The sequence below is a fragment of the Eutrema salsugineum genome, unplaced genomic scaffold (genome assembly GCF_000478725.1).
Source record: "Eutrema salsugineum unplaced genomic scaffold, Eutsalg1_0 scaffold_1, whole genome shotgun sequence".
Lineage (NCBI taxonomy): Eukaryota > Viridiplantae > Streptophyta > Magnoliopsida > Brassicales > Brassicaceae > Eutrema > Eutrema salsugineum.
The window spans coordinates 6,900,758-6,913,712 of record NW_006256909.1 but is presented as its reverse complement, the minus strand read 5'-3'; the positions used below and the strand labels follow the sequence as shown (position 1 = coordinate 6,913,712).

At 37.2% G+C, this 12,955-nt stretch overlaps 3 protein-coding genes across 5 annotated transcripts; 2 read left to right on the top strand and 1 right to left on the bottom strand.

Moving 5' to 3' along the window:
* Positions 1-1,803: 1,803 nt before the first annotated feature.
* LOC18030817 (long chain acyl-CoA synthetase 4) lies at positions 1,804-6,952 on the bottom strand. Its single transcript, XM_006413444.2, has 18 exons — positions 6,666-6,952; positions 6,145-6,208; positions 5,965-6,054; positions 5,799-5,855; positions 5,596-5,721; positions 5,445-5,484; positions 5,267-5,361; positions 4,968-5,135; positions 4,760-4,870; positions 4,589-4,676; positions 4,190-4,256; positions 4,037-4,112; positions 3,813-3,930; positions 3,019-3,264; positions 2,737-2,876; positions 2,442-2,624; positions 2,230-2,349; positions 1,804-2,122 (listed from the first exon to the last, which is right to left on the bottom strand). Exons 1-18 carry the CDS (start codon positions 6,818-6,820, stop codon positions 2,066-2,068), a joined length of 2,001 nt encoding a protein of 666 aa, XP_006413507.1. The 5' UTR covers positions 6,821-6,952; the 3' UTR covers positions 1,804-2,065.
* A 689-nt stretch (positions 6,953-7,641) lies between these two features.
* On the top strand, positions 7,642-10,143 carry LOC18030816 (putative E3 ubiquitin-protein ligase UBR7). Of its 3 annotated transcripts, none has more exons than XM_024149822.1 (6): positions 7,642-7,731; positions 7,934-8,063; positions 8,499-8,657; positions 8,755-9,027; positions 9,112-9,699; positions 9,799-10,143. In XM_024149822.1, exons 2-6 carry the CDS (start codon positions 7,980-7,982, stop codon positions 9,886-9,888), a joined length of 1,194 nt encoding a protein of 397 aa, XP_024005590.1. In that variant the 5' UTR covers positions 7,642-7,731; positions 7,934-7,979; the 3' UTR covers positions 9,889-10,143. The 3 variants fall into 3 exon arrangements, with proteins under 3 accessions (XP_024005590.1, XP_024005589.1, XP_006413506.1); XM_024149821.1 differs by having other exon boundaries at positions 7,642-7,773; XM_006413443.2 differs by having other exon boundaries at positions 7,643-7,781.
* A 1,976-nt stretch (positions 10,144-12,119) lies between these two features.
* Positions 12,120-12,952, top strand: LOC18030815. Its single transcript, XM_006413442.2, has one exon. The coding sequence runs from the start codon at positions 12,303-12,305 to the stop codon at positions 12,651-12,653; it is 351 nt and encodes a 116-aa protein (XP_006413505.1). The 5' UTR covers positions 12,120-12,302; the 3' UTR covers positions 12,654-12,952.
* Positions 12,953-12,955: the final 3 nt, after the last annotated feature.

Sequence of the window (12,955 nt, the reverse complement as noted above, 5' to 3'; positions counted from 1 at the left end):
ACTTCTTCTTCACTATTGTCATCCTCTCGTATCATCATATTCTCATCCAGGACTTCCATCTCATACCCATTTACCACTGTGATCAATTGTAAAGTTCTCTTCGGACACACCGCGAGGTGCCCCTTTATGAATTTACCATCGCACTTAAAGCAAATGCCATTGCGTCTTTTCTCATCTAGTTCGGCGTCTGAACAACGCTGACGAGGTCGGACGTTAGTGGTATCCGTCAAGGCACTCCTGTTTGGTTGACTGTTCTCATTATTCCCCTCAGTTATCAGTTTAAGCCCTTGTTTTTGAAATGGTGTAGCTGATTTAAACTGAGTTGATCCCATCGGTTTCCTTGTTTTCCATTCTGGCTTATAAGCTTCTCGAACCACCTTACAGAATACACTCGTCTCCATCTTCAGAACCGCTATAATATGGTTTCTCAGCCCCTTTGGTTTTTTTATCCGTATCACTTCTTTCATTTCAGGCTTCAATCCATTGTAAAAAATATTTGTCAAGGCTTTATCATCCATTCCCGTCACCTGTGATGATAATTCCTGGAACTCCGTTACGTAATCCCGAATAGAGCCTGTTTGCTGGATACAACATAATCTCTTTCCTGGTTCATCTTCTATCGATTCCGCAAAATTATCCAATAGCCTCTATTTAAAATCCATCCAATTCTCAAACATCTTCTGTTCAATCTCCCAGTTGAACCAACTCAGACCAGGACCTTCGAGACTCAGCGATACCAATTCGAGTTTCTGATCATCTGTATATGATCCCAATCGAAAAAATCGTTCTGTTCTCGCTAACCAACCATAAGGCATCGATCCATTGAATACCGGCATATCAACCTTGCGCAAAAGACTTTCGCGACTAGCTAATATACTCGATACATTCCGATAACCTAGTTGATTTTCCTCCGATTCAATTCCAGTAGGATTAGAATGAACCTGGTTAATTGTCGGTGCCGGATTTTCTTGATTCGCCTCCGATGATGTTGCAACCGACTTCGAAAGCGCTCTCTCTGCTCGATGAGCTGGATCGAGTTTCGCTAATGTCGCTGTGATCGTCAATAGAATCTCCGAATGACGATGCATTGACTCCGCTTGATTCTCCAATTTCTGATCGATCGATGATATTCGTCGACCTAATTCTCCCGTCTTCTGCGACGATTGTTCCCAGCTATCTCTCACCACCTCCAATTCCGCGTGAATCTCCCTCATATTCTCTTCCACCGCGAGGATCCTCGATAATGGATTTACGACTTCTCCCATCTTGAATCTTGAACCGCGAAATCCGAAACGTCACGACGCACCAATTTGTTAAGATTGTAACTCTGAACTCTCTCTAAAAGTATAGATTCTATTGATTTGGAGAAGAACAGATACATTCATTGGATTGATCTCATAGCGATCAAATCCCTCTCAAGATTCATAACGTCTGAGTTTGTTACAACAGAAAATGCATATACATTTTCTCTATTTATACTATCTGTAAAACAGAAACCCTTCTTTCCACTAAAATCTTTCCTAGTGAACTAACTCTGTTGACTTTTCTTTCTTTTCCTCTATTGCATCCCTTTTACTCCTTCTCACATAGACTCTATCTTTCCTAGTGAACTAACTCTGTTGACTTTTCTTTCTTTTCCTCTATTGCATCCCTTTTACTCCTTCTCACATAGACTCTCCGCATCATATCACATAGTTCCTGCAGAACAAAACCGTAGATTGCGCCAAGTATTTTTGATACGTTTTATAAAAAATTGTTAGGTAATGAATCAGTTTTAAAGATTACTGATATAAATTCTTCACAAATTGGAATGATTTAAGCTTTAGAGTTTAAGAAGGATTAACATTTCAAGTATTCTATATAAAAAAGTGGATTTCAGAAAGAAAAAAACAAGGGAGAAAAAAAGACTGTGTAGCAGCTCTGATCTGATGCTATGAAAAATCCGAATATTTTACACAGATGATATAAGAGCCTATCAACAAAGTCATCGTTATGCAAAATGAGAGACAAAGAAAAAAGAAAAACAAAGCAAAAGACCGAGAGTGCTGATACCGCGAGGAGGAATCTACTGTCTGGAAGCTAGGCTTGCATTTGTGGTCTTGTACATTTCATCGATCACATTCTGTCAGATGAGGAAGAGACCTTTTGTTAAACACTTAATGCCAGTAGATTTTAACGCTCATGTCTCATTAAATGTTTCAATACGGAATTGAGCTTTTTGTAGTTTACCTGGTAGTGCTTCAGTAATTGAGGCCTTTTCTTTTTGAAGGTCGGGGTAAGAAGATCGCGTTCCATGTCAAACGGCACCGGGTCTAGATGAACCGCCTTGATGATCTCGAACCCCTTCATCTACAAATTCCAACACAACACATTAAAATGAAATAAATAATCATGAAGTCATACTGAAAAACTCAAAAATGAAATAAGAGAGAATTAGTAACCTTTTTCTCTTTGCCCATTTTAACAAGTTCTCCGAGTATGAACTCCTTTGCCTTTGCGTTTTGACAGAGCGCGCTGTAGTCACCGCTCACACCGTTTTCCGCGGCCCACTTTTCAAGGATATGCTGGTTTGGATTGGCGACGGCGACTAAGAAGGACTCAAAGCTGTTTCCGTACACCCACACCTTATAAATTAAGATGGAAAAGATGAGGAAGATTGTGATTATTAGTAGATGAGAATCTTAGTTACCAAACCTATGCGTGAGAGAAAACTACAAAATCGGTAGCTATACTTACGGAATCAACAGCTTGTGCTTCACCATAGATGTTTTCTAAGTTCTCGACTGCTACATACTCTCCTTGTGAGAGTTTAAAGATATTCTTCTTCCTGTCAATTATCTTCATGCTTCCATTTGGTTGCCACTCACCAACATCACCTGATGAGATTGCGATAAGAAGGAGAGTGTAAGAAGAACTCGCCGGATTACAAAAGCCGATATTCTAACTAGTTCCTAAATAACTCTACCATAATATGTTTTCTTCTTCCTTAATTGAATACAGGTTCAGAGAAAGACATACCTGTGTGAAGCCATCCATCAATGAGAACCTCTTTTGTGAGGTCTTCACGTTTGTAGTATCCAGAGAAAAGGGTCTTTCCCCGAATGCAGATTTCACCACGTGGAGTACTCGCAAGAGCATCATATTCCATCTCGGGGACAGACTCAAGGCGTATATCAACGTTTGGCACTGGTGGACCAACTGTACCGAGCATGTCCAGTCGGTCTGGCAGCGAGACAAATGTTCCAGCACAGCTTTCGGTTAGACCTACAAAGGAACAATCATACAACAAGAATACAGTCAACTAATCACATTCTCTGTTGATGTGAGATCAATATACTATAACACTCTAGTACATACTTTGATATCCTAGCCTGCCTAAATCACCTCTACACACTGAATTAATTAAGTTTACTAGACCTGAACAAGTTGCATTAACCCAAATAGAAACCCAACTCTAAAAACTAACTATCAAAATTAAGACCAAAACGTTTGTAACCAAATTCCTATTTGTTAGTTCACACTATACCACTGTACATTATATATCAACATTAACCAACCAACCTACGTAGCCTAGATCGCTGCTTCTGGGTTTGCATATTCTCATACGACATTCATACGAAACCAACCATTAAATTCATACAAGTTCGCAAAGAGCATGGGGGGACTCAATTAAAAAAAAATAGATCGCACAGAACAATATTCCAATTAGTTCTCACACTCTAAGTGATTGATGTGAGATAGTGACTTTAACGAATCTGGCTAGTTTAAGCAGTTCATTTGGATCTAAAGAGCTCAATGTTGTGAATGGGTACCGTATCCTTGAAGAACATGACAGCAAGCCACCACTCTTAGAAATGACTCTACGTGACTAGCGAGAGGAGCAGCTCCAGATAGGATAATCCTCACATTGCCTCCGAGTCCTTGTTTAACCTGAGTGAGATAACAATGGAATTAATAGCTATGAAGTTTCATCGCGAAGAGTGATAGGCTCTTTCGATTTTCTGTAGAAAGTAAGTTAAATCAAGGAATTTACTACCTTGCTGAACACAAGTTTGTCAGATAATGGAGAGGCCTCCACATGAGACTGTCCCTTCTTCATATATCCAAATTTACTGAGGATGTTTGAGTGTGTTAGATCTAATAGCTTAAATAGTAGTTAAACAGATAAGCAAAGGTAACTCTGACTTACTGGGAAAATGCAGAATCAAACAAGAACTTTTTCAAGAACCCACCAGCAGCAAGCTTCTGCTGAAGACCTGTTTATATAAAAGGTCAACGTCATAAAGAACAGGAAGATTTTCGGAGAGAAAAAACCATGTATATCAATGATATGAAATCGAATTGATCGTTAGAAGAAAAATTAGAGTATATAATACTCAGAATGAAAGCTTTTCATAAATATTCTCGCAGAAATGCGAATAATATTTCCATTCCGTATATATCATCATCAGCTAGTATGCAGGTGTGTAACGTGTACAAAGGTAAAACCTCAGATGCAGTTATTTGGAATAGGTAGATGATACAAGAGCACAATTCACTAAAATGGGGAATTGAAGATACATGGGCATATAATTTTCAAACATCTTACCTGAGTATACTCTATCTAGGACACGAGGTACAGCGCAAAAAATAGTTGGTTTAAGCTCATCAAGGTCTTCTATCAGCAATTTGACGTCCTGAGGAGACAACCCAGAGAAGTTAAAGTAACAATTAAGAAATCCAAAACAGGTTTGAATAAGAAGCTTTGAGCTGTACTGACCCCACGCCAGAAACCAATTGCAGCACCGTGTTGAATAAAACACTCCTCGATAACTCGGTCAAAGATGTGCGCAAGAGGAAGATATGAAAGATACACATCTTTTACAGACAACTGTAAATTTCCACAGCCCAAAAAAAAAATTCAATTAAGACCAGAGCCAGATACAGAAGAAGCTTAAGGATTGCATGAAAGCAAGAAGAAATCTCACGGCTTCGTTAGCGCTTTTCAGTAGACGGATAACTCCAGCAATTAGAGTAACAATGCTTTCGTTAGAAATCATCACTCCCTTAGGGTCACCAGTGGTTCCACTAGTATACATAATCGTGCAAATGTCACTTTTCTTTTTGATGGGAAGATCATATTGCTTTCCTTCACCCTGGAAGAAATATTCGCAGTGGAAAGTTAAAGCATGGTAAACATAGTTACTAACAACTGGAACGAAATATAGCAAAATAAAATAGTGAACGACTCAATCCATCTCAGGAATGGCACATGATAGTCACATACCAGCTTCAAAAATTCATCCCACGCATATACAACCAACCCAAAATTTTCAGCTTCTTCTTTTTGTTCAGGTTTGACACCACCAAAGCTCACAACAGCTACATTTATAATCAAGCACAATTGATCATTAGCAACATATGTTAAAAGCCAAAAGGGCAGAACACAAATATGCATTACTCACTCTTCATGTACTCTGTCGAGTTTGGGCATGTCTTAAATAGCTGATAATCAAAAGAACAAAAAGGAAGAGATGAGAAAAAGTTCCACAAATAGCAAAAATCATCAATACGTGAAAGTGATAGATTAACATTGAAGATGTATTTATACTGTACCTCAGGGATCTTCTTCTCCTCCACAAAGACGACTGAAACCTCTGAATGGGTAATGATGAATTCCACAGCACCAGCGCCTAGTGTATCATATAAAGGGACACAATAGAGTCCATGTGCATTACATGCCTACATTGAAAGTGCATTATCAGTCCCCTAACAAAAACACAATCAATGATATTATCACGAACCCGACGCAAGATTACCTCCATGCTTATGATCCATTCAGGAGAATTGGCTCCATAGATACCACATTTTGCTTCCTAAACCCCCACAACATATCAGTAAACACAAGATTACGTCATGGAATAATCAATAGGAAATGATGAAACTGAACAAATAGATATAAGGAACGTAAAGATGGATGTTAACCTCCTTAACTCCACAACTTCGGAGAGAATTTCCGAGTTTAATGACAATGTCGTAGACTTGTTGGTATGTTTGCCAGATATATTTTCCCGGCTGAGAAGAATGAAATACAAGTGAGCAAATCTATAACAACTTTAAACGAAATCACCAAAAATCAAAATCCCAAGAAACAGATAACAACACCTTTCCGTCCACAATCTCACGTCGGCCCAGCATTGGATTGTTTGGATATTTCTCAACAGACATGCTGCAAACAAAAGCAGAGTAGAAAAAGGAAGATGTCAATATTTCACTAAAGAAAATGGAGATATCAACCAAATGCATGTAGTGTAAATTATTCACATGCCACTCGTAATTTGCCAAGTAACTAAGGAAAAATCATTAACCAACAATTTACAATTCTATCGATTAGAGCTCTTGAGTACGATTCCTAAGAGAATACGTACGAGACTAATACGTAGATCTTACGATCCGAACAACTTAAAATACATAAATCAAAGCCGGATAAACAGTAGATGAAGCTAAACTTTATGATTCTTATTACTTAAATATTCAAAAAAACGCAAGTCAGAACAAATTCCACGATCAGTCAACAGTAAAAAAAAATCAGATCACGGATCAAAAATCTCAGCACGATTCGGGAAATGGACTCATGCAAAACAAACTCCGATCGATTAATCGTGAAACAAGAGCGAGAATCTCACCGGAAAACATCCCAGCAACTATCCATTCCTTCGATCGGCTCGGGAAATCCGTCCTTGGCGAAGATACTACGGTACACAGGCCCGACTGAAGGTTTTCCATCGCTGCCTTCTTTCCCTTCTTCAACCTCGAAGATGTATTTCTTCTGCTGCGACATGATCGATCTTTCTCTCTCTATAGAACCAGAACTTTCTCTCTCGCTTTCTCTCTTCTGAGGTATAGAGGGACCACACGGCTTCGCGGATCGGAGTTAAGAACCTACTGCGATTGCGATTGGTTGCTCTTCACTGACCATAACTTGTCAAAAAGTCAACAAATACGCAAATTCATTTTCAACCTCTTAATGGGCTACGCCGCGTTGTATTAAGCCCAATACGGTAAGTGTCGGCCGAGTATACATAGTCATGGTCAATGCATACACTGAATCCGATAATGATAACAGTTTTCAAGGATAATGATAAACTCATTGGATTTAGAGGTCAAAGTAGTAAATTACAGTAGATTTTTGCGGTGCCGGTAGGATTCGAACTCAAGAATATAATCGGACTTTGGGAGTTGATAGTTGCAAAGTTTTTTTTTTTGTTGTAGTTTATTACTTGCGCGGAATTTTTCCTCTTGCATAGCTTTCAAATGCGGGTCAAATATAGCCGTCAAGATCTATATGTCGTCTTTCTATTCATAATTTCCTAAAAGTAGAAAAATCACTTATATTATTATGAATGTTGTGAGATAAATTTGAATGTTTATATATTTCCATATGATATATCAAAATTGTATTGAAAAAGTTGATGAAATCTGTATTTAACTTCAAAATTTAGTAGAATGGAGATTTGAAAGAAAAAGAAAAACAGCATTCAACAATACAAAAGGTAGTGGAGGGAAATGGGAAATGAGAAATGATATTTCATAGAATTGGGCCTTATTGGCGGGAAAAAGTCGATAAAGTCCCTGGTCTATATAAACTTCGCATTAATAATCGCTGGATCCTCTTTTCTCCAAACCCTTGGTGCTTTTTAGCTTCATATTCCCACAAATTTCTCTCTCTGGCCTTGGTTTCTCTCTTTTCATGTAAAGTGAATCCTAACTTTTACAAGTCTGAAACTCTATCAAGTAATCTGGTATTTTCTGATTTACATTACTTTTTTATGTTATGCTAAGGATCTAGGGTTTCTGTTTTTTCAGGAATTTAGGGAATTGAGTCTTTCAAATAGCCCGAACTTATAATCCAGTTTGATCTGTCTCTCTCTCACCTTTTTCTGGGGAATTTCAGGTGTGAAAAGAGTAATCGATTTTGGAACTAGTGGGAAATTGCGAAAATGGCATCGGGTAATTTCGAGGATGATGCTGAGAGAACCGTATCAATCAAAGAGTATATCGAAAGCATGGACGCGGAAGAGCTGGTAATGATTCTCTTTTCCCCTCATAATCAATTTTGAAAAGCTTATGTTTCCTGATTCTTACGCGAAAAGTTGATTAGTTTCTCATTTTTCAGTTCTTAGCTTAATAACAAAGGGAAATATAGTTCCTAATTTGAGAGTTTTTTTCTAACTCAGTTATTGCTAAAGCCTGGAAATTTGAAATCCGTTTCGACGTTAGTGTAAACAAACATCCAGAAAATGAATTGCTACCTTAAATTCACTGTTTTTTTTCCTGACGCTAGAACAGTATTTTGGATGGTTATTGTACAGTATTGAGCTTGCTATTGATTATGTGTGTGTGTCTTCAGCTGTTTATTCAGTAGTCTATAAATTGGGTTTCGTATTGTATCACCGCTTTTTCAGAATCTGTGTTTGTTTAATATCGTTAACTGCTTTTTGGTGATTCTTGGTCTGAAGGAGGCTGATTTGGTGCTGGGTGGAGATGCGGGAGATGAGTGTACTTACCCAAAGGGTTACATGAAAAGACAGGCAATTTTCTCATGCATTACATGTAACCCTGAGGGGAATGCTGGAGTTTGCACTGCTTGTTGCTTATCTTGTCATGATGGCCATGAGGTAATGATAGTAGTTATAGACAGATAATTATGTCTATCTTTGTGAGAGATGGTGTTTGCTAATTTCTTAATGGTTGAACATTGTTCTGGTTATGAAGCTTTTGGAGCTCTGGACTAAGAGAAATTTCCGATGCGATTGCGGGAACTCAAAGTTTGGAGCTTTTGCGTGTAAGCTTCTCCCGAGCAAAGATGTAGAAAACTCTGAGAATTCTTACAACCATAACTTTAAAGGCTTGTACTGCACCTGCGACCAACCTTACCCTAACCCAAATGTGGAAGAACAAGTGGAGATGATTCAGTGTTGTATCTGTGAAGATTGGTTTCACGAGGAGCACCTCGGTTTCAAACCTTCAGACAGTGTTAGTAGCCAGGTTTGTGACCAGAGCTTACCCTTTTGTGTACGATTGACATTTTTGAGGGGCGTGTTAGTTCAATTTCTTATTTGATGTTAACAGATTCCAATGGATGAGGAAGGAGAGCCGATTTATGAGGATTTTATTTGTCAAAACTGCTCCCCAGTTTGTTCGTTTCTGACACTTTATCCCGAGAAATTGTGGGTTGCTGCTCAAGTAGATTCCACTGGTTCTGCTAGTGCTTGTTCAGACACTTCCGAGTTAAAGAAAAACCCTACAGCTGCTGAACCTGGCCAGCCTGAGAACAGTAATGGAACCGGAAAATCTGTTTTGAGAGAATGTTCTATCGACTCTGAATCGGTTCGTGCCACTGGTTGTGCTATTGCGACGGATCTAAACTTGTGTTCTGAGTTTGAGAAGAAACCGCTGTTTTTGACCAAAAACTGGAGGGATATGTTATGCAAATGCGAAAAGTGCCTTGAGATGTACAGCAAGAGAAAGGTAAGCTATTTACTTGATGCAGAGGACACGATTGTTGAATACGAGAAGAAGGCGAAAGAGAAGAGAACAGAGAAACTGGAGAAACAAGAAGGTGAAGCACTTGATCTTCTGAATAATCTCGACCATGTAGCTAAAGTTGAGATCCTTCACGGCATCAAAGACTTCAAAGAAGAACTCTGCGGTTTACTGGTATATATATATTGAAAGCATTTGATTCCTCAGGAACCCTCTCTGATGCACATCGTAAAAAGACACTGATGATCTTTTGATGATCTTTTGTTTTTGTAGGAGGCTGCTGGGCCGTCAAAGGTGATAACACCTGCAGATATTGAGCAAATGTTTTCAAATCTGAAAAATAAACGCAGAAAGATGGAGTGATTCAAAAAGTCAATGATGAGTGAAGCTTATGAGGTTTAAGGTAATAAAGTCTTTCTTTCCACAATCTCATGTTAACTTGCTTTAGTTGTTGTTTGTTGGGTTTGAAATGAGGACTCAGGAGGTTCCTCTGCTCTTTTCTGTCTTTTGTTCCTAAGTTATGCAAACGACTTTGTACTTTAGTGTATGGAGTTTGTACCTTATGTGTAACAAACAGTTATGACTATTAGTACTATAAATAAGCTACTAATTCTATAACTTATTTTTCAATTGCTTTTATATGAAATTATCTCAACTTCTTGAGATCGAACCCTGATATTGGGATATGGTGGAATAGAAGATAAGAACCTTGAATTAAACAACAACTCTGGTCATTGACATTTCGTTTTCTTACTAGAAAGTAGAAACAAAGAAGAAAAAAAAAGATCAAAAGAGATGGAAAATGGAAAGACATTTGTTATAATCCCAAAGTATACAATTTTATGTGTTGGGCTTGAGGACGACCAAACTCAATTTACATGTGAGTCCATATATAAGATAAGAGTGAGAGGTATTGACAATTAAATTGGTTAAACTTAATGATGGATAATGATACTATTGCTTGACTAAAAGATCGTATATCAGAAGATGATTACCGAATATATAGACACGTCAGTTAATTTTTTGGTTATGTGTAAATGATAAAACAAAAAGTACTATTGATTAAGGTTGTAAAGCTTGTGGCCGAGTTGGTCCCTTGGAAAAGTAGGAAATAACGACAGCCCCCGTGACACATCCACGTACTTGTTGTCCTTAACGCAATTTCCACGAAGTTTCTCCCAGAGTGATAAGAACTATGAAGAATTGATGCAATCCAATAATTACATGACGCGTAGCGCTTGATAATTGGTTCAATCTGATAAGACCGCTTATTAATGACATTACAAGTACTATTATTCTATGAATAATGATGAATTATTTCTTGTTCATATGTACGTAATTGTGGTTATCACATCGCAATCGCCTTTATAATGCAAATTCTATTAGCTATATACGATAACGGTTGCAACTGTATTTGTGCACCGTATCATTTATGAGATTGTTTGAAAATTCGTGAAATGACTATAGTTTAGTGGTTTTGATTGACAGAAATCGATTTCTGATGGCTATATTTTAAAATCCGTTTTGTATTAATTTCGTTTTCGGTCCCTAAAATCCGGAGAGAGAGTATAATTTGGAAGAATGGGTTTGACATTGTTTGAAACAGATCATACTATGAATTATTGGATTCTATATTAATGATTAATTTCCAAGGGAAACGAAGATGAATGTGTCTACAAGCTATTAACATGTTACACTTATATTTAATAAGAGTAGATGGGTTTTATATTCGAATTAAAGTATACTATACTGGCTACTGAATCTAGACGATTATCAGAAGATAAACAAGACAGGTTGGTGGTTGGTATAAATGTGCGTTGCCAGGTTTTAACACGGTTTTGGTTTGGTTTAAAGACACCAACTAACCGGAGAGAACATGAACTTGCCTTCTTTGTGTCTTCTACAATATTTTTTACAAATAATAAACTGAATATATGATAATAATTAAGTAGTAGTGTAGTACTAAAATTATTAAAGTTTTAACAATGCCAAATAAAATCAATTACTAAATGCATATTCATATTTAGTTACGTGTAAATTTGTTATCGAACTCTGCACCATGCAGGATACATAACTCAAACGTACTCGCATTGGATTCTAATTGAATTTATCGATTTTGACTAGTATACATTTCGTTGTTTTTTCTATATAATTTATTTCTCTTTCGAGAATGGAGAAGTTCTTCTTCAATAAAAGAGCTATATATACTGCAAACTATTTTAAGATTATACGACAAGATATAACGAAATTATATTCAATCAAATTATTATATATATAGTAGCTAGCTTACAAATGTATTGAAGCATAATCTGAATTAGTCCAGCTAACTGAGTTGTTGGTATGTTTAGCTTTGAACTCTATTTTTTAATTCGAATTTTTGTTCAATTAAAGATTGAAATCAGCCTCTTCATAACTGAATAACAAAAATTTTGGTTGGTTGAATTTTATATAAACAATAAAACTAATGATAATGTACATTTTTAAATAATAAATCCAACAGATCAGCATCCTTACTCTGAGTCATCCATATTTTGTTAAACAGACTCACTCAAGATTATATATAAACACCATATCACACATTGATCCATGCAAGTCTCCAACTTCCATCAAATTGATCCACACAGAAGAAAAAAGAGAAGAAGAAAGATTTTTTTTTCTTGGGCATTTCCCAAGTTTTCTTTTTTCTTCTATTAACTTTTTTTGTGGGGCATTTCCCAAAAAGAAACAAGAAACTATTATTCCTTTTTGCTTCTAAATTTGCTTTAAATTTTTTAAAAATGGGAAACTGTTTGATGGGAGGAAACAACAATGAAAGAGTGGTTCAAGAAGAAGAAGACGTGAAGAAAGATTACAACACAAAGGATCGCAAAGTGAAGATTGTTCTGAGAAGAGATGAGTTAGAGAAACTCATTCTTTTCCAGTTAAACGCCGGCGGCGACGTTAGCGGCAAAGGAGAAACAACTTTGGCTTCTTTCGGCGATTTTCTCAGGGAGTTAGAGGCGGAGAGATCTGCCGGAGAAGCGGCTGCGAAGGCGGCGGAGGAAGATGAGGAGTCTCGCCGGAGATGTCGAAAGTGGAGGCCATCGTTGGACAGAATCACTGAATGGCCTGAAGAAACACTTTCGTAATCACTTTTTCAATCCTTTTATTTAAGTGATTAAGGTTTTAATTTTTTTCTTATTAAAGATCGGATTTTCTGTGGGGGAGTTTGCGTTTGCCTGTTTTTTTCTTCCCTTTTTCCCGATGGATTTTTTTTTCACCTGAGAAATGTTTTATCTCAGAGTGAGAGATCTTCGGTGTTTGAAATGGGCAAATGCTTATTTACTCCAGAGAAAATCCCAAAAAAAAAGAAATTATGTATTTTCTTTTCGTCTCTCATGTAAGGCTCATCAATGTGTCAACATAAATAAATTAGAAGTTTATAGTATAA